Raw genomic sequence first — 19,530 nt, 5'->3', positions numbered from 1 at the left:
AAGAACTCTTTAAATATACTCTTCTGACCAAACCTTAAATATATTCATCACCAAAAGAAGGCCAAGTTTAATCTTCATATATGCAGCGGAAACAAACCCTGAACACATTTCAGTTCTGCATGTTGGTGGGTTCTGTTAGGTATTTCCTCTAGCTATTAATGTTTTTCCACCAAACAACTTAGTAACAGGCGCATGGAAACATGTACGGAGGAATCTTCCAACAACAAATGTGCACTAGCCTGAAAGGTGGCTATTACGAAGTGTGTGTGTGTGTGTGTGAAAACTGATCATTAATTCAAGTTTATGGATTTCATTGTTGTTTCCAGCTGATAAAAGAAACAAAACAGAGCAGAGGTATTTAAAGAAAAATCTGAGGTACTCTTTTGTGACAGGAAGCAAGAGGTTTCCGGTGTGGGTAAATGGGTGAGAAAGAGATAAGAAGAGGCCAAAAGGAGAACAAAATGGAAGGAGTATGAACAACAGAAAAAGGTAGCTGCAGTAACGTAATGTAAATAATGTAAAGGAGTTAATAGCTTAAAACAGAGTTCTAGAGTTGAATGGTGCCACTGAGTACATGGAAAATGAGCCTCAGGACTCGTCAATCAAGAGACATCAGTACTGCAATACCTCCAAGCTAGTCTAAAACCTGCTTTCAACCTGTTGAAGAGATGTTGACATCTAGCCTATGACTACGTGACTGCCATATTACCTGTTCTCTGGACTCTGTGAAACTCTCCAGAATGTGGAATGGTGATAAAGTTTAGTAATGACTCATTTAGGTGAAGATTGTAAACAACTCTGGCTAAAAAGACAAAGGAATAGGATTTGCACACTGAGTTTGAGGTAAAGGCTGGTGGTTCTGGTCCTGTTCTTGTGTTCACTTGGATCCTGAGTGTGTTTAGGCATATAGAGTCAGCTGGAGCCACTGTAAGAAAGCAACAGTTCAGAGTCAAATGTGAACAACCGATTAGTCCAATCACACAACTGTGGAAAATTGGACAGGATCCCTATGAATATTAAAGCTGTGGAAAATCTGTATGTCTGTTGAGCTGTATGTCCTCAACCTAAGGAACATCAGTCAAGAATCTCCCTTTTAAACTGCCATGTGTGTAGTATACCTCCAGTACAGACAGCCTGATAGAGCCGTCTCCATCCTGATCAAAAGCCTGGAAAGCTCCTATAAAGAGGCAAAGTTAGCTTTATTATGTAAGGTAAAGTATATTATGTGATTAGAGGAAATATTGTCAATTTCAATGTAATGAAGTTTAATCAGATTCAAATGGATAAGTTACTTACTGAACATCCCCTCCAAACGCACAAGACAGCTAACAAAGCTATTGAAGTCGATGTTCATGTTCTCATTGGCGTAACGCATTGTGATGACGTTGTACAGTGGGTTGTTAAGATGGAACCCTGAATGACACATAACACACATGACTGCACAGTGAAAAGTCAGTTAGAATGAATTCAAGTTTCAAAACAACTTCAAACAAAAAAGAATGCGTTTGTCTAGTACATTTAAGCAATCTTATACAATACATAGTTCTGATCCATTAATTTGATTGGACATGCAGCGTTCCAAGGGCACTTATATTTAGTGTCTACCTCACTGGAACGTTTCACTGTTGCATAAAAGCAATTTCACGTGATCGAGAGTGTTGTTTTACTGAATATAGACAAGGCTGTGATTACCTATGCCTGAATTGAGAATAACCTCTAACTCTTGTGTGATATTGCTTAATTAAGAAACGTTTATCTGTACATACTCGCATTGCTAATTGCTGAAATAAAACCATTAAATGTGTATTCATACTCGAATGAAGTCCCCTATACATTATTCTTTCAAGGGGCTTGACCTTCAACAATATTTTCTGAAAACCTTGCAGCACTGAGATTACAATCCACCACAGAGTGAAATTAAAACAGATAGTATACCAGTGTTAATATCTGAAATAATTGTATGACTCTTACCAGCATCATTGATGGCATTCCTCATCTCATAGCTGCTGATGAAGCCAGCCTGCTCAGCTTCATAGTGCTTAAATATTTCCTGCAGAATAAAAGGCTGTCAGTGTCTACAGGTCTGTCAAAAGTCTGTCAGTCAAGGTACAGGATGAGCAATGTTTCAAAGCATAACAAAACAGAAGAGCCCAAACCTGCCACTTTTTGATCTTATTCCACAGTTGCTTAAATTCCTGTAGATTAAGTCGTCCTGTTCCATCCATCTAAACATCATAGTCAAGGTCGATATACAGAGCTACATCTTGTTCATCGCTGTCCTACAAATGCAGTAAATTATAAGCGACTCACAAAGAGGGTCACGATAGATACGTTTTAGTCTAGCACTTAAACTGTTCTTTGGTTTGTCCCTCAAGGATAGAAACCCTATTGAAAGAATCAATCAGAGAATTATAGTCAATTATATATGTATATATTACAAAATATTACAGTGAAATACTTAATGTAAACATTTTGTGGTTCAATCACCAAAAGCTGAACTCTTGAGCATACACAACATGTGTGTTCTTCTTTTAAAGGATACATCCATAAAGGCAATCATGCTACGGCAGCTCTCTAGACTGAAGCCCTCTTTATCCATGTCCCTGTCTGTAAAGATAAAGAAAGTGAAACTGGTTTTATAGATGAATGCATGTAACCACAACTGATAATAGAAATATATACGCACACTCAGCCAACACCCTGTTCAGGACATTTCTCAGATTGTTAGCTGAGATCTCCGTTTCCTGTATGATTAGAGAGAACTCACTGATTAATGTGTAATATTTTATTCAATTATTCTATTCATAAACTTATTGCAGACATTAAGTGGACAGTGAGATAGACTGGTTGGTTCCCACCTTAGCAGCATACTCACTGCCCACCCAGAGCTTTTTGTCTTCCTAGTACTCACATCCCCAGCTATCTGCTGAAAAATGGTGCGTAACTGTTGGTCCTCTTCAGTCTCTTCCCCCGCTGAGGCTGGGGCCGGCTGAGTAAGCATTCAGAGTTATGTCGCAAATATAAAAGTATCATCACAGACCAGACATTTTGAAAATTCATAACATGCAAAGAATTATTCTCAAGGATAATTTACTAAGGATGCTTTAAGACAAACATTTCACTAGTGAATACATGAAGTAACCTGATAACACTCCTAATGCAAATAAAGCTTATAAAAGCTAAGCTGACTAATAATCTTTGGTATAATGTATAAGGACCAAGACAATGCTGAAAAGAAATAACATATCTCCAAATCCTTCATTCAGCCTTACAGCAGATTTTAGGTGTAAACAGATTTTATGTGCAATACTCACCACTGGATGGTCAGCTGCAATCCTGTTCTCTATTTCCCTAAGTGGAAATCAACAAATAGTGGTCACTAATAATAATTTTTTTTAAAAATGTACCTAAATTAATAAGCGCAACTGGACCTATCACCAATATTTTCCCTACATTAACATTCATCCATTTTTTTCTCTGTTCAGACCTTCCACATCACTAAGTATCCAAAGAAGATAAAGATAATTTAATTGGGGTGCTATATTGTGTCTTTGTAATGACTTGAGCACTTGTATTTGCTGTTACTCTGCTAAAGTGTTATTGTGGCATAAATTCATCTATAACTTTATTAGGAACAGTTGTTCACCTGCTCATCTGTGCAGTTATTTATTAGTCAATCATGTAGCAGGAGCACAATGCATACAATCATACAGAAACAGATCAAGAGCTCCATGTAATGTTCAGGTAATGCTCATTACATATCTTTATTTAGACCTTTATTTAGAAATTGTTAAATAACAGGTCTATTCTTCTCTCACTCTGCCAATGATTTTAGGCCATATACACTGCATATATCAAGAGTTTAGCTTATGTAGAGTAGTTTAGTAAATCTATCAATATGCAACACAGTGTAGTTAATAATACAGCACTCTGTGTTTGAAGATGCACAAGTGACTTCAAAAGACTTGAGAATAAGCACCCTGGCCCTGTCTCAGTAAAATATTTCAACCTGCTGACGTAAGCAAAGACTCATAAAATGAGGCTTCTCTTTGATGGCCCTAGAAGGCATGAACTCCAGCTAATTCAAAAACACACGTTGAGAAGTTTTCCTAACATTAACTGACTATATTTAATGAAATTTTCCTGTTTGTGCACTATGTTAGCATGTTATATACTGTAACGGGTGATTTATAAATGCCTTTGTAGCACAGCTATAAAAAAATAATGATCATTTGGGCTTAAGTGTAAAGATTCTGGTTGTGCTGTACAGCTCAAAACTCACACAGACATCTATCCCACTCACTCAGAGACGTTCTTCTTTTCAGAGAAGACACGGAGGAGAAACTCGCCTTCCTGGTGGGGCTCATAGGTGGAAGGCACAATGACATACTCCCCAGGGCTCAGTCTGAAGCGTTGCGTCACCTCCCTCAGGTTAATGTAGGCTTTGCAGCGAGCTTTGGATGTGTTCAGCTGAAAGAATTCCTTCTGCATGTGCTGCTTGTTACCATGCATCTGACAGACAGACAAAGCAATACAAAAAAATACTGCAAAATCAGTCAGAACAGTGTAATGTGCTTAGCAAAGAGACACAATTTCATGAAAAGAGTTTGTGTTTCAGGTAAAACTGGTAAGGGAAGAAGAGCATGCACTCAAGGTACACAATGTACACTACTCAGCCTCTACTGGAGAGAGAGCACTCAGGGGTCCAAGCACTTCTGTCCAATATTTTTACATACCTCTTTTGGCACCTATGGGGAAAAACACAAGATGACAATTGAACAATTTAAATATTATTCTTTTAATGTTACTGCATTTAAAATATACCAATTAATTAATTAATTAATTAATTAATTAATTAATTAATTAATTAATTAATTAATTAATTGTTTGTTTGTTTGTTTGTTTGTTTGTTTGTTTGTTTGTTTGTTTGTTTGTTTGTTTGTTTGTTTTTGTTTTGTTTAAGCACTACAGTAAAGAAAAGATGAAATAGATGCTATTTACTGCCATGATCCTAAGCCAATTACCTCGTAAATGGAAAATCCAATAGTGAATAAGTTGGCACCAAGTTTGCGTTCTTTTCTTCTGTTTTTCTGCATGAGAGCCACCACAAAGGAGCAGGCCACCTCACTGTTGTCCTGGTCATCATCCTCTTCTTGGAGGCGAAGGCGGTACTGTGGGTTTGTCCAGAAGGTGTCTACACAAAGTGGTATATATAGGTAATATATACAGTATGCACAATATTGTTCATGTGTATTGTTTAAATGTTTGTACACCCTTACGACAATATAAAATGTGGGAGACAAAGAATTTTAATGTACATGTATATCAACAAGCCATTTAGAGTTATTCCATTCAATAGAGAATATTTCATTATCAAACAAAAGGGAACAAAACGATTTACATTTTATTTAAAAATTTGTTTTCCTTTCTAAATGTAAACTAGATGTTCCATAATGTCTTGTATGCTATTGTATCCTCTTATCTTATCCTGTAAGTGTCTGGATTCAATATCTGAAATGTCTAAGATAGCTGTTATCTAACTGTTGTCAATCTTTAACCATACTTAGGAAACTCTTTCAAATGCTGCCAGAAAATCACAGCAAAACTTCTTTCAAACTATTTTTCTATTCATTTTTCCATATCCCATAGCATGCTGTTGTTGACTACACTCATATTTCATGTAAAGTTTTTGCAATTCTTTCATTTTCAAATAAATAACCATGGGGGACACAAACATCTGAATTCAACCTTATGTATAAATCATTACCTAAACAAAGTAAAACTAAGATTTAGATCATGGCTTACCCATATAATTTTTGCAGCCTCCAGCAGAGCAGCCTTTTACCCAGCGGCCCTCATTCACAGACACCGTCCACTTGTGGAGCTTATCATCGTCCAGTGCATCAGGGGTCAGGTTACAGATTTCTATCTTGGTGTAGTTCTTCATGAAATCATTGAAGGACATCCTATATAATATTAATAAAACTCTTCTGAAATGTCACTGTCCTTTGGCAGATGAGTATCTATGCTTTGAACTGCTTATACTGTTGAGAATTCAAACAGCTCTCTTTAGATTTACTCACCAGAACTCTCCATCTTCAGCATTCTGTTGATGCAGTTTTTCTTTCTCTTCCTTAGAGATGGTTTCCCACTCCTTTGAGCTACATACAGCCAAAAGGGATTATATAGTTAGTAACACTGCTAGGGCACTATTGACAGTGATTGCTTGTGAGAACTTACTTATCACTCCAAGGTCCGTTCCACTCCACTTGGCCCCATGGATTACGGAGACGCACCAGGCGCACTTTAGATTCTTTTTGTATGCTCTGTTTACACTAGAATCACAGTGTTAACACAAACAGCCTCAATCACACTGGTGCTCAAATTCCTACAATAAACCTAGAAGGCTCTAAACTTCAAGTTGTTTAGTTGAAATGTAATTTTATAATTTCTACACTCCCTTTACCTCATCCACAGCAGTTACAGAGTAGGCATGACCTTTTACTAGCCCAGTCACAGTGCGTGTCTCCAGGCGGGCTGGGACCAAAGCCTGGGATAAAACAACAACAATATTCATTGCTATTATCAGGTTGGAGATTACAGGTTTTCTCAGAACCTCTTACAAAAATCTTCTATAGCAGGATTTTACCCCTTAGTCTAGTAATATGAGTATATACTCTAATATCAACATTTTAATAATATTAATATTAATATTAATATTAATATTAATATTAATATTAATATTAATATTAATATTAATATTAATATTAATATTAATAATACATAGTAATTACAGTTGTGGGTCAGTAGTTTTTTAAAATCAATATTACTGTTTTATTCTCAGTTTGTTAGCAAACCTATATACTAGAAAGATAGTAGAAATTCCTTCATATTTGGATGATAACTTTTGTCCACTGCCACTAAACATTTAAAAGTGTTAAAAAATAGATTTCTAAATCTGTATAACCTACATCGATAGAGCAACCCATGAGGGATCCTCGAGCCAAGGCCTTCTTCATGATCTTGTAAAGTTCTTTAGGTGCCTCCTTCATTTCATAGAACTCAGTTACTCCTCCAGTGAAGTCTTCCATCCCCTCGGCAGTGTTTCCACCTTTCAGAGCCTCGTAGGAACCGTGCAGTCTGAGTAAGGATAAGCATTTGAGATTTGAGAGTACATAAAGAACAACATGATGAAAGAAAGTGAGAGTCTTACTTGGCATATGCTTTCTCAAGAAGAACGCTCCAGAACTCATTCCTCTCAGCAGACTTGGTGAACACTAGCTGGTTATTGATGGTAGGGATTCTATCATCAACAACAACATCCACCCAGTCACCATAACGCCAGAACTGCATTAATAAACAGAGAGAAAGATGTTAGACTTTTGCTTCTAATAGCAAAAAAATGAATAAAGACATGATTTTAGATGAATTTATTGACTAGCACTCACCTGGAAATGAAAGATTCCTGCATAATTGTCAGAAAAACTCTGCTCTTGAGGAACAACCCGATACAGGAGCTTATCATTCAGAGTAAGACAAGCAATGGCAGCAAGCAGCCAGCAGTCTCCTATAGAGACCAGAGATAATGTTAAACATAGTATTTTATTAATTCATTTGTCCATACTAACCACTTGATCATGGTCAAGGTCCTGGTGTTTATCCTGATCTGTGGAATAATGGGTGTGAAGCAGGAATTGACCATGCACAAACACACACACACACACACCCACCATTCAGATAATCAGTTATTACCCAGTGCAACATAGAAATCTAACCAGGAATCAAACCAGCAATTAGAGATCCTGTATGCTTAGAAAGCGTTAATGCAAAGGAGATCGATATTTGCCACAGTCATACTAAGATCAGCTTGAGAAAATGTAATAACTCTGATGCAAAACTACATTCTAATCTGCCATATACCAAGATTTCCAATAAACTCACTTACATTTCTCACTAACAGTTTATGTACTAGTATTATCATTACTAGTCAATGTAGTTAACCATAGTTACTATATAATATACTTTAAGACAAATAATAATAAATATAAATTATAAAATAATAATAAACTTGGACATTAAGCAGTAAATCCTGGAGGTATCTGTTTTAATACATAATTACACTTTTAACTTTATTCAGATATTTCACCAAATTGCACTATTATAATTAATGATCAATACATTATTAAGCAAATATTCTAAACTATATTTAGTGGGTTACAAGAGTCTGTGACTTCTAGTGAACATGTTTCTATTTTGCATTTGTTTCTAATTTAATACAACAGCTTTAATTAAAAATATATTATCAACACAAATGAAAAGCAGAATCTTCTCCGCTTTTTAGTATGCAATATATAATATGATAAATGCACCTTCATTTAAATAGCGACCTAGAAATAATGATTAATGATTAAACACTTTGGATATTTCCATTTATTGTTTTCACGGTTTGAAAATCCATAAAATATTTCATTTCATTGTTTGTACCACTTATCACATCTATCCTCGATCACAGGAAGCCTGTGCCTTTCTCAGGCGTCATCGGGCATCAAGGCAGGATACACCCTGGACGGACTGCCAACCCATCACAGGGCACACACACTACAGGCAATTTAGAGACTCCAATCGGCCTAGTAGAATGTCTTTGGACTGTGGGAGGAACCCAGAGCAAACCCACCAAGCACGGGGAGAACACACACAGTGAGTGGGAGGGAGACTCAAACCCTGCATGCTGGAGGTGTGAGGCAAACGTGCTAACCACTAAGCCACTAAGCCACCATGCCACCTCCTACTAAATATGTATGAAAAAAAAAACAGTGGTCCACAGTGCTGACCTCAGCATTTTTTTGAGTTGCCCAATGGAAAGCCCCATGTATCTGCGCTATACACAACCTTTGTCTCTTTTTATAGCTTGTATAGAGTACACAACAATGGGAAGTGCTGCCAGCCGGATTCCCTTCCACTAGAGTAATCACAATATCAAGGGGCCCCTGCTGGGCTGTGAGCATATGAACATACTGCACCTCAGAAAGCACCTATTAAATTAAGGTATGGTCAGTCAGGAATGTAAAACTTTGACACTGGCGACCAGGCTCATTACAGAATGTTCTGTAATGTAATTAAGCACTTACTTTGAACAAATCTTACCCAAGTCTCCCTGACAGATGTCTGTTCTGCTTGCACCTCCAACAATGAACTGTGGATTATCACAAATATCCTGAAAGGCAGTTGAGTGCAATATCAGTACTAAACCAGAAATGGCACAGCAATAATCATATTTATTAGTGAATTGGTGTATATTGTTAGCAGCACAGTCTTGAACTTTTTTTTTATTCCTATGTGTTTTAAACTACTAACTATCAGGAGTAACCAATATATAGTATACAAAGTATTCTTTCTTGTATTCCTAAATATATGACAAATACCTCAATGGCAATCAATTATAATAAGTGTGCTACAAAATAAGTCATACCATTTGATAAAATAAAATGATAAAATGGTACAACTAAGGATGCAACTTCATCATTTCCATTTACATGACTATAAACTGATATATATTCAGCACCAGGCATCTACAAGCTTTACATAGTATGTTAAAAAGTGTTCCCTATAAAGAGGATTAATTATTCTACTTGCTCTGTCCATCTCTGCCACATGGGTAGACTGTGATTAAAGTATTATTCATCGGAGCCTAAGAATCTCTAAGAATCTCATTACATGCATTACAGATACTATGTAAGAGGAATTTAAAATACTTCCAATTTTGTAACATTAATTAATTCATATATATCATTAAATTAAACCTTCTGTAGTTTGAGTACTAATCACTGTCCACATGTCCCCTTGTCATCCCCTTCCCAGTTCTACCTTAGGTCTTTTCCAGACAATGTTCTTGACTTTGCTGGACTTGTGGCCCAGTTCCTTGTAACCCAGAGAGTCCACAGAGGCTGGGAATGTATCATCTTCAAATAGCACCTTTTTCTGAAGACAATCCTGTTTTAGAGTCTTAAAGTCCTGGCCACTGAATCGAAGAGGTTTGTTCACAGATCCTTCTCCATCCTTTCTCTCTCTTTGCCGGATTAGCCGGTCACAAAAAAAGCCTGCTGGCGTGTAGGGCATCTTGTCTCGCAAAAATGTTTATTTGGTGTTGTAGAAACAGCCTTTGGCCAACAACATTTAGACCTTAGAAGCCTAAAATACCTGGCATAAATCCAAAACACTGAACTCTGATTGGCTGTCCTGATAAATGACGCCCACTTCACCTGGTCATGAAATGGAGGCCAGGGTTTGAGGCAAAAGACATTCATGCCACATGTGTATCATGCATGCACATATGCATACACACAGCTAAAGTCTTTTGGACCATTCCCATTGGCTGGAGAACAATGAGCTCCAGTGCTCTCATGCCATTATTTTGGGGGGATACAAAGGTGAGTGAAGCTGCAAAGAGTAGCTAGTGGGATGGCCTGCCTCAGCAGAAGCATTCAAGCTCTCTAAACCTGTTCTCAATGCAGCTCTGATTTGAGCAGTCTCAGCATTACTAGAGCATAGAAGCACTGCCTGACTCCCATGGATGTCTATAACCATGGTAGACGAAACTCATTTCCAAGTGTTAAACAGATTATTTGCATAATCTAACTGCATTTGTTGAATACAAATCTTGTAGCAATGTTTTTGGTTTATTTTAAAAGAATAGCTTGACAATGTGAGCCAATACTGTTTCATGGAGGGTTTCAACGGTCAGTGAGTGATACTATAAGTACCAGAGATTTATTACTGTTACTGGGAATAGAGATCCAATCTAAAACTTTTGGTTCCGGTTTCCTAGTTATACCTTTAATAATGGGAAGAATTTTATGAACACTTATTGAGGACAAAAACAATTGTCATGCACCCAAAACCTGTAATTCAACACATCCCTCAATTTGTACAATACCTCAAACAGACAGCTGTTGAAAAAAACAACAACATAAAAATGTATTAAATGTGTTGGGACTCCACAAGCCACCAGAACATCTTGAAATTGATTGTACATATCTCTGGAATTATACTGGAAGTATGAACAGAATTCTTCCAAAGATTTCTGCCTCAGATGGTGTTTTGATGATGATGATGATGATGATAGTGGAGAGTATTGCATAACATGCTGGTCCAAAAAGGCCAGGTCATATGATTCATGCATGATCATCAAATTTTCATGCACTATGGCTGAGGATCTTGTGATCCTGAAATAGTCCACTCTGATCAAGATTAAAATGTTTTATCATAGCATAAAAGGTGATTAGACAGAAGAACATGGGGACTCAAAAAATCATGTAGACAAAATGCCCCCTCCCCCCACTTTTTAATAAAGCCACTGGTTTCCTTTCCAAGTATCAACCATGTGATTCTATATGATGCTCTATATTTAAAGTACAGTTTGGAATACAAACAATGTGAAAAGGCAACAGCACATGAGCTGCTGCATGTGTGTGTGTGTTTTCACCACCTACAGCAGCAAAAAACTTATTAATTACATAAAAAAGATCAGAGACACAGGTTTATTTGACTCTCCTTGACTGTTGTAACAAAACAGTGCAAAATTAGCTTTGTTATATAAATCATGGCTATAGTACAGGGCTTTATGGCCAAACATTAAAACAAAAACAGGAAGTTAATAAATTAGATAGATTACAGTGCTTCAATTTTCAACTTCCCTTTTGAGTTCCTTCCAGAGATTTCGAACTCACAATTATGTGCCTTAATACCATAAAACATAAAAATAAAACGTCTGTCAATGTTATAAAAACTATAAAACCCAACGTTAACTTACAACAAAAACTGAACATGCACAGAGAAGACCCTGAAATGTTTTCTTGCTAATGATTAATAAACTACTAATTATTAATTCTGATTTCCCAATCTGTGTGTATATCCAGGTCCAAGCCCGTCAGCGTCAGCAGAGCTTGCTTTGGTTGAAACTCAAATTTGATTTTTCTTTTCCCTGCAGCTGGATGGAGAGAGGGACTGGATTAGTACAGAACAAAACAAAAACAATCAGTTTAAACTACTGCTACAAGCATTACTGTAGGCTTTCTCCCATGCAGAATGAATTGATTAATCAATATTTCTAAATTAGTGCCATAAAACAATGTGCCAAGATAGTATTAATAATAAGCTCAATGATAGAAATATGTCTCACTTGATTTTAGAGTAGGATTCTTTTTCACTTTTTTCTGACCCAGAATCACCACTGACTCCAGTTTACCACCAGAGATAAAGAGCGCTTCTTCATCTGCACAGCTGAATATAAAATATAACACAAGTGCATAAGAGCATATAATCTTGTAATTAAAATGTAATTACAACTGATCAGAAGAAACACACACACACCTGCTACTGAGTCTGCCAGAATGCATAGAGAATTTACGCAAACAGAACTGCTTTTTGTCCCTGTAGCTGAAGGAGTGTCCATCATCCTCATACAGCAGACCTTCAGCATTGCCCTGTAATGTAGGTACTCATCAGCACTGAAGGAAAGCATGAATCAAATTTGAAACATATATACAGTAGAATTAAATTTCTCATAGCTTGAGGACAAAATGCAATAAAGAAATTAACATGAGAACATGAAATGTATTGTTTTTAGGTTTTACAAAGGTTTCAAATCACAAGTACAAACAAAACAACAAAAAGGTGAGTAGCAAACATTAATATATTAAATGTTACGAATATTTAAAAAAATATATTAATATAAGGTTGGTATCTACTTTTTTGAATAAATTGTTTGGTCGATATTTGTCTATTATTCATGACAGGTGCAATGTGATGAGGAGAGCTGGTGGATTGGAATGGGCAGAAATGGGGAGAAATTAGGGGAAACATTTTCCTTTTTCAAAGACACACTGTAAAGGAATACAAACATTTGAACCTATGTCAAGATATTGCTAAGAAGGATATTCACCTCCAGGTCCAGGGCTATAGTAAGAGTGAAAGGATGTTGTTTGAGATCAGCAGTACAGGAACCACAGCCTGTTCTCCTCGTCACAATTGTTCCTCCACGCTGGAGCACAGGCACCTGGAAAACAGACACAGAGCAATAAGGAAAACAAATCATCTAAGCTAGGTGAGGTTTCCTGCAGAAGGTGTTTACTGTCCCCTGCATGTGGTTTGCATAGTGTATGTGTGCTGCAATGGAACGTTGACTCACTGTCTCCAGTGTCACAGGAAGTGTCAGAACCTTGCCTCCTCTGTGCACACCTCCGTTGCTGACATCATACCACAGCTACCACACAAAACCACATGCATCACAACTTAAGTACATGATGTATATATATTGCACTGCTTATGACACTGAGAAGCATGAAGAGCACTAGACTAACCTCATCTGACCCCGGTAGTAAAATCCTGACCTCTGTGACTCTTGGGTCAGTCACAGGACAAGCCAGGAGAGCATTGCCTGAAATCACACAGCAAAATCGAAGAACTTTATACAGTGCAATTTATTCTGTACAATAATGTTTACAATATATATTTTTATTAACATGTGGATTTGTCATACTTACCAATCATGTACTGGTTTTCCACAGTGAAGGTTTCGGTCTCCTTTGGAAACTCCACCCACAGTGGTCTGAGATGAACAACAAAAAAATGTCACTGCATTTTGAAAATGTTCCCAGTTCATCATCAAATCAACCTACAACCACACTAGCACTAAAATGGCACCTAGAAGGTTTCTCCTGTATTAATTATGCACATACTATACCTAACAAAGCCTTTTTAATTGCTCCAATTTGGTAAAAAAAAAAACAAAAAAAACAAAACAAAAAGCATTATATATTAATATTCTGATTTTTGTCTTCAGTTGCATTCTGCTTTTACACTCAATTCATTTAAATGAAAGTTGGTTTAACTGCATAATGTATTATAATTATTATTTTATTAATACATTATCAATCCAGATGTGTTTACTGAAATAATTGCTCGAGAATATAAATTAATTCATTTAAATGTATGTAGTAATTAGTTCATCAGTCCAGCCCAACAATTCCCTGTCCAGGATAAAGCAGTTAGTCAAGATGAACAGCAATAAAGTAAGAAGCTGAAACTTAAGTACCTCATTGGGGGCAATGCTGAGGTATGGGCTAGGTGAAAGAGTGTGTACCAATAAGGCAAGAGGCAATATCTCTGCTGGATTGCTGCTCGCACTGCTGAAGTAACTGCATCCCCAAACAGCCAGGGCTCACGCCGCTTGGTCTGTTTAGCCGAGTGGCCTCTATAGAAAGGCTGCAGCGCGCCCGCCTGGTACCAACGCACCAGCAACTCCGGGTCAGGATCCTGCACAAAGCCACCTACATCAGCTATAAACATACAGATCACACACACACACACACACACATTGATAAATGATACATTTTCTCTTGTATCATCGTTAAATCATGATAAGGTATAATTTCAAATATCTCAAAAGGTGGGAAACTGACCACCACAAAACTGCATTCCAGTTACACTCAGTGACAACAGCATAGGGATTGAGATCTTCAGATACTCCCAGGTAGCAACATTGTCTCCTGTCCATACAGCACCTGTAGAAAAAATGCTGTATTTCTCCATTTTACCCTAAAATATTAATTTAGCCAAATAGAAAGCACCAGAACTTGTTGCTTATTTTATTCTCCACTGACTTGAGAGTAGATTGGAAAGTTACAGGGATAACTGCAAAGAGACGGCAACATAATTACAATGTTTCATGATAAGACAAACATGGAAGGTATGTGAGATGTAAATAAATATAATACATATATAATAAGTATTGGCCATTAATTGATTATTACTACCCATTATTGTTTTACTAAATAATCCTTAATAAAGCATTAAAAAGTTGGCATCTCATATTATCAGAAAACTAATTCAAGTGTTTTTGTGTTTGACATATAAACTATTTTTGTTTTGCTATGGTATTTAGGGGATGTAATCTTAAATGTTGGTACAGACTGAGAAATGAACATGCTCAGTTTTTTAATGCAGTATTTTCCATTATAAATATAAATATTATGTATTACATAATATGCATAACCAATCCACCCATTGTATTCCCATTTAGTGAATATTTCACACCATAAAACCAGACAGTTTTATCATATAGTACTGGACTGGGGACCAACTGAAGAAAAGAAAAAAAACACAGTTGAATTTTTCTCATGCCAAATGTGCTGATACACTGTGCAGTAGAAAAGTGCCCCACAGGTTTTGGCTTACCCATTCTCTGAGACCCTGCAAAGAAGGAGCGTGACAGAACAAATGGTCTCTCCAAGCCAGCAGAGCGAGTTATCAAACCCTCAAAAGTAGCCATGTGCTGCAGAGAGAGTATAACTGTGGTTACCTGTGCTGTCTAAAGTTTCACTGGTGCAAAATAAGGATGGATTTGATGACTGCCCTAACCTGGAAGAAGCCATACAGGTTGTGTAATTCCCTATGTTCCCAGCCTGAATAATGAAGCAAGTCTTTAGGCATTGTCTGCTCGGGTCCATAAAAGACAGAGGGCTCGTTCATGTCATTCCACACAAACAAGGACTCTGTAGACCCCTAATCCATAAAGACATAAGACAAAGTACAGTGAAAGGATTGTTAGTAATAGATGATGTTTGCAATATGCATGGGATTGGACAGAGCTTTAAAACAGATGAGAGAAAAGTTTCCATAGTCTGTTAATCCTTACTTTATACTTGTCAAGTGAGAACTGCCTGGCATACCATGACCGTGTCCTTGAGCTACTGAAGTCCAAGTAGCAGGAATCACCTAAAGATGACAGTGACAAACCTGTAACTTTCCAAATCAGTTTAACCATGGAAAGATTACTGAAGTGCTGAAATTGTAGAAATCAACATTACAGTTTGATAAGACAACACAAAAACAACCAGTCTTGGGACAGAAATGCTGAGATACAATAAAAACATTACAATACCTGGCCAGCATGTTCCATGGTAAAGTCCACCATCTCTGTCCTTCACAAAATGGCCTCCATCTCTGGATTCACAGAAAAAAGGCCAATCAAGGTCAGCCTTGATATGGGGATCATTGATAACCACCAACTAAAACACATAAGAAGCAAACTATTGTGACAATGGATATGTGCATTAAAAACAAAGCATTTTTCAAGAAAATAGCTAAAAATAAATAAATAAAAAAAAAAAATTCATGAGTTTTGTCTCATGAGTTCTACCAGGTCTACCTTCCTGTTCTTTCTCTGCAGATGGAGCTGCATATCCACTGGGTTAGGAAACAGTTTGGAATCCCAGGTAAAGTAGCGCTTGCCTTCAGTGTGGTCTATGTCCAGCCAGATTACATCATAAGGGATGGTATGGAGATCGAAGCCAGCATCAACGGCTTTCACATCCTTTTCATCCTTATAGTTCCAGCGACACTGGTGATATCCCAGAGAAAACAAAGGTGGCAAGGCTTGGTATCCTGTCAACAGAGGAAGAAAAACATTCACGTGGATAGCATTATTAATTATACTTTGCAAACATCAAAAGGAAGTGTATATGAGAATGTCACCCACCAGAGAAGTGTATGATGCTTCTATAAGAAGTGCGTTCTACTGCTGTATACATTTAATATGTCTAATCTGTCTAATCAATAATCTGTCCAATATACACCACTCACATTCTAATTTCTCTACAAACATGCTTTTCATTAAAAAAAATTAAAATCAAAGCCCATATTTACAACCGTTTACAAACAAAATTGGGCAAGTTGGCATTATAACACATTTCAGTTTAGCACATGAGACACAGTTTAGACATGATTAAAAACAAACAGCATATCCATGTTTATCCTAGTTACCCATGTCAGTATACTGAGGATTATTATAGTGCAAATACTTTGCACCTGTACTCAGCAGCCAAAGTCTACACAGTCACAATTGTTGTACAGCGCATAATGATTTTGACTCGCACATGTAAGTAAAAAAAGGAGTGAATAAAAAAATAAAAAATAGCTGGATGCAAGTTGTGTGCATCATGAAATTGAATAACTGTTTAAAATGGAAGTATATTTGTTCTGTGAGACAGTAAACATTCTACTTTCGTGTAAGTGACCTTTTGAACAAAACCTTTTTGAGAAACTCAGATTAGTAGAAAGTTTAGTCTAGTGAGTTATTAAAGAGTTGTGTAAATCCTGATATTTGATATTAAAGGTAGTACCTGTGAGCTGTGCATACTGAGAAAACACTTTGGTGGGGGAAGGTCCAAGCAGTATGAAACAATCAATTATTCCACTCTCTGACACCCAGTGCACATCAATTTGAGAATCTACCCTTCTCTTCTTCACTTGTGGGGCATCTTCTTCCTAATAAGAAAACACACCATATATAGTACAGTGGAGGTGGTATCATCATTCAGTGACCTCCAAATTTCTAACAGAGTATTACTTGACAACAGGGTATAAATAGACGGAATGATACCTCCTGATCGCTTGAGTCATACTGCAGATCTACCAGAGTTTCTGAGGGGTTGAGCCAGAAGATGCCCAGCGTCCTGTCTAGGTTGTGAGCTAACAGAAGAGGAACAGAACCATAAAGCCCCAGTCTGCTGTTGATCTTGTAGGCAAACACATCCAGGTTGTACAGTCGATACGGTTCACCACCACTGTAAAATACACGTTCATGTTATTGAAGCTGTTTTAATATGGTATATGAAGCTACTGATAAAGAGAAATTTGCATTATCATTTTAATCAATAATTTTAAGAAAGAATGCACATCTGTTTTTATTTAGCAAACATTAAATCCTGATTCTACCTGGTGTCCTTCAATTGGAGAGAATCTGCATGCTCAGGAATACCATAAGCATGGCTGAAACCATGGAGCCTAAGGTCAATACCCACTGAACTGGGACCTGTATTTAAAATAATGACACTGATATATGGCTTGGCTTAATAAAGTCTCAAACTGAAATTTGAATCAAAAGCAACACCAGCCAGACAAACCATTTGCGTTGATGTCTTGAAACTGTCTGAATGTCTCTTTCCACAGCCCTGTATTTTCTTTACCCTGTAAAATAAGAGTTATAGATTTTTTTTCCTCATGACCAATGCAGTTATACTGTTATGATTAATAATAATAATAATAATAATAATAATAATGCACTGTCATGTGTGTATATGTTAGATTCTTGCCTGAGGTGAACTAGAGGATGGCCTGTAAAGGATAAAAGAATAACACGATTTAGTGTAAATAATAGAATTTTTTTTTTTAGCTAGGACAGTGGGCACACAGACAACATGTCCCAGTTACCTGGCTGGATTAGACAGAGTCTCAAAGCAGAATCTGCCTTCAGGATTAAATGTGACCAATGCCTTGTCCCCACAGAGAATCTCTAGGTGGAAAGGGAAAGCAAAGATGTGGACATGGTACTGCCCTGAACCCCATGTCAGAGAAACACAGTCAACTCTCTTCCACTCAATCCTCAACCTGTGAGGAATGAAATAAATGATAGGAAGCATTTTAGAGTTGTAAAATTTTTTAAGAAATCTTTATAAAATTTAATGCACCATCTTGAGACTTACTGCTCATATTTTGGTTCTCCCATTAAGACATCTTCAGCTTTATAGCGTGCTCTGACAGGCTGCAGTTCATCAATCGTAAATCTCAACGTTCCATTAGGAATTTTATGGATTAGGAGAAGCAAGTGTTCCTGTTCAGACTAGACAGACACTTCAGTGTTAATAATCTGTATTGTCTGTAATGTATATGCACATCTGCATGCTGTGCTTTGTGCTTAGCAGTTAATACTGGTGCATATGCTGACACCATCAATCATCTATCCCACAGATATAGAGAAACACTGATTTGTGTACCTGAGAGTTGTACACACACAGCTCCACAGCTGCTCCTCTCTCTCGCAGGCTTAAAGTGTCCAATAAGGCACAGTACTGAGACGCAGCTCTGGCTTTCTGTCTCCTGTGTTAGTTATTCAACCCATCATTCAGACAAATAAACTGTGCTCCTGAAATCATGCCTGATTGTATGCATTGTTTAGAAAACTTACTTGTAAAACATGATGTTTTCGGCTCTCTTAAATTTTGATTTACCCTCATCGTCAGGAACGACGCTGAAAAGTAAAAAAGTTCATGCATACTATTATGGTTAGAGGTACTCAGTCACGTGACAATGAGAGAAAGTGGAACAGACCAGGAAGACCACAACAAAGCGGTTATACAATTGAACGTTTACTTATATATAATTAAACGCATTGTGCTGTTGTTTGCACTAAACAGATTTTGACAGTTCACACCTCTGGAGCTCGCCTGTTGAAGCACTCTTGTCTTGTCCAGGTTCCGCCATGCTGAAGGTGTGTGCTTATTCCAGTACTGCAGACACAGTCAGTGACCATCGGCCACGCCCCTTTTCGAATCTGGCGTCTCGGATTGGTCAGTGACTGGTTAGATTTGATTGGACAAATACTGACTAATACTAAACTAATACCTACGAGAAGACGCACTTAGATTTTTTAGATTTTTATATGTCCAGTATATTTAGGAGATTTCTCTTTTC

The 19,530-nt window shown here is 37.2% G+C and overlaps 2 protein-coding genes across 5 annotated transcripts; both read right to left on the bottom strand.

Annotated features, from left to right (window-relative positions):
• Nucleotides 1-78: 78 nt before the first annotated feature.
• Nucleotides 79-10,116, bottom strand: capn3a (calpain 3a, (p94)). 3 transcript variants are annotated; one of them, XM_058398980.1, is made up of 21 exons: nt 9,865-10,116; nt 9,145-9,214; nt 7,449-7,567; nt 7,214-7,347; nt 6,972-7,140; nt 6,467-6,550; nt 6,241-6,335; nt 6,084-6,161; nt 5,806-5,966; nt 5,025-5,194; nt 4,737-4,748; nt 4,304-4,512; nt 3,315-3,351; nt 2,876-2,989; nt 2,687-2,744; nt 2,543-2,607; nt 2,157-2,225; nt 1,972-2,050; nt 1,297-1,413; nt 1,119-1,177; nt 79-925 (listed from the first exon to the last, which is right to left on the bottom strand). In XM_058398980.1, exons 1-21 carry the CDS (start codon nt 10,114-10,116, stop codon nt 899-901), a joined length of 2,178 nt encoding a protein of 725 aa, XP_058254963.1. In that variant the 3' UTR covers nt 79-898. The 3 variants fall into 3 exon arrangements, with proteins under 3 accessions (XP_058254963.1, XP_058254964.1, XP_058254965.1); XM_058398981.1 differs by having other exon boundaries at nt 2,912-2,989; XM_058398982.1 differs by having other exon boundaries at nt 2,912-2,989; nt 6,241-6,326.
• Nucleotides 10,117-10,806: 690 nt separating this feature from the next.
• ganc (glucosidase, alpha; neutral C) lies at nt 10,807-19,426 on the bottom strand. 2 transcript variants are annotated; one of them, XM_058399905.1, is made up of 24 exons: nt 19,271-19,426; nt 19,025-19,087; nt 18,834-18,936; nt 18,543-18,679; nt 18,271-18,447; nt 18,153-18,174; nt 17,964-18,027; nt 17,776-17,872; nt 17,441-17,624; nt 17,181-17,325; nt 16,208-16,443; nt 15,941-16,067; nt 15,695-15,774; nt 15,418-15,561; nt 15,235-15,331; nt 14,460-14,561; nt 14,093-14,336; nt 13,542-13,606; nt 13,359-13,435; nt 13,187-13,261; nt 12,941-13,054; nt 12,370-12,482; nt 12,179-12,279; nt 10,809-11,986 (listed from the first exon to the last, which is right to left on the bottom strand). In XM_058399905.1, exons 1-24 carry the CDS (start codon nt 19,318-19,320, stop codon nt 11,874-11,876), a joined length of 2,730 nt encoding a protein of 909 aa, XP_058255888.1. In that variant the 5' UTR covers nt 19,321-19,426; the 3' UTR covers nt 10,809-11,873. The 2 variants fall into 2 exon arrangements, with proteins under 2 accessions (XP_058255889.1, XP_058255888.1); XM_058399906.1 differs by lacking the exons at nt 18,834-18,936; nt 19,025-19,087; nt 19,271-19,426 and having other exon boundaries at nt 10,807-11,986; nt 18,271-18,352; nt 18,543-18,681.
• Nucleotides 19,427-19,530: the final 104 nt, after the last annotated feature.

Source organism: Hemibagrus wyckioides, linkage group LG09 (genome assembly GCF_019097595.1).
Source record: "Hemibagrus wyckioides isolate EC202008001 linkage group LG09, SWU_Hwy_1.0, whole genome shotgun sequence".
NCBI lineage: Eukaryota > Metazoa > Chordata > Actinopteri > Siluriformes > Bagridae > Hemibagrus > Hemibagrus wyckioides.
This window is presented reverse-complemented; position numbering and strand designations above follow the sequence as displayed.

What these genes read in the sequence shown, in the direction of transcription:
- capn3a (XM_058398980.1), bottom strand. Translation starts at nt 10,116, where the DNA reads ATGCCCTACACGCCAGCAGGCTTTTTTTGTGACCGGCTAATCCGGCAA. An exon ending in CTGTAACTGCTGTGGATGAG is followed by an intron (nt 6,336 to 6,466) that starts GTAAAGGGAGTG and finishes CTGTGATTCTAG; the next exon opens with TGTAAACAGAGCATACAAAA. An exon ending in GCATGATTGCCTTTATGGAT is followed by an intron (nt 2,226 to 2,542) that starts GTATCCTTTAAA and finishes TATGATGTTTAG; the next exon opens with ATGGATGGAACAGGACGACT.
- ganc (XM_058399905.1), bottom strand. Translation starts at nt 19,320, where the DNA reads ATGGCGGAACCTGGACAAGACAAGAGTGCTTCAACAGGCGAGCTCCAG. An exon ending in TCAACAGGCGAGCTCCAGAG is followed by an intron (nt 19,088 to 19,270) that starts GTGTGAACTGTC and finishes TTTACTTTTCAG; the next exon opens with CGTCGTTCCTGACGATGAGG. An exon ending in GGAAAACCAGTACATGATTG is followed by an intron (nt 13,436 to 13,541) that starts GTAAGTATGACA and finishes GTGTGATTTCAG; the next exon opens with GCAATGCTCTCCTGGCTTGT.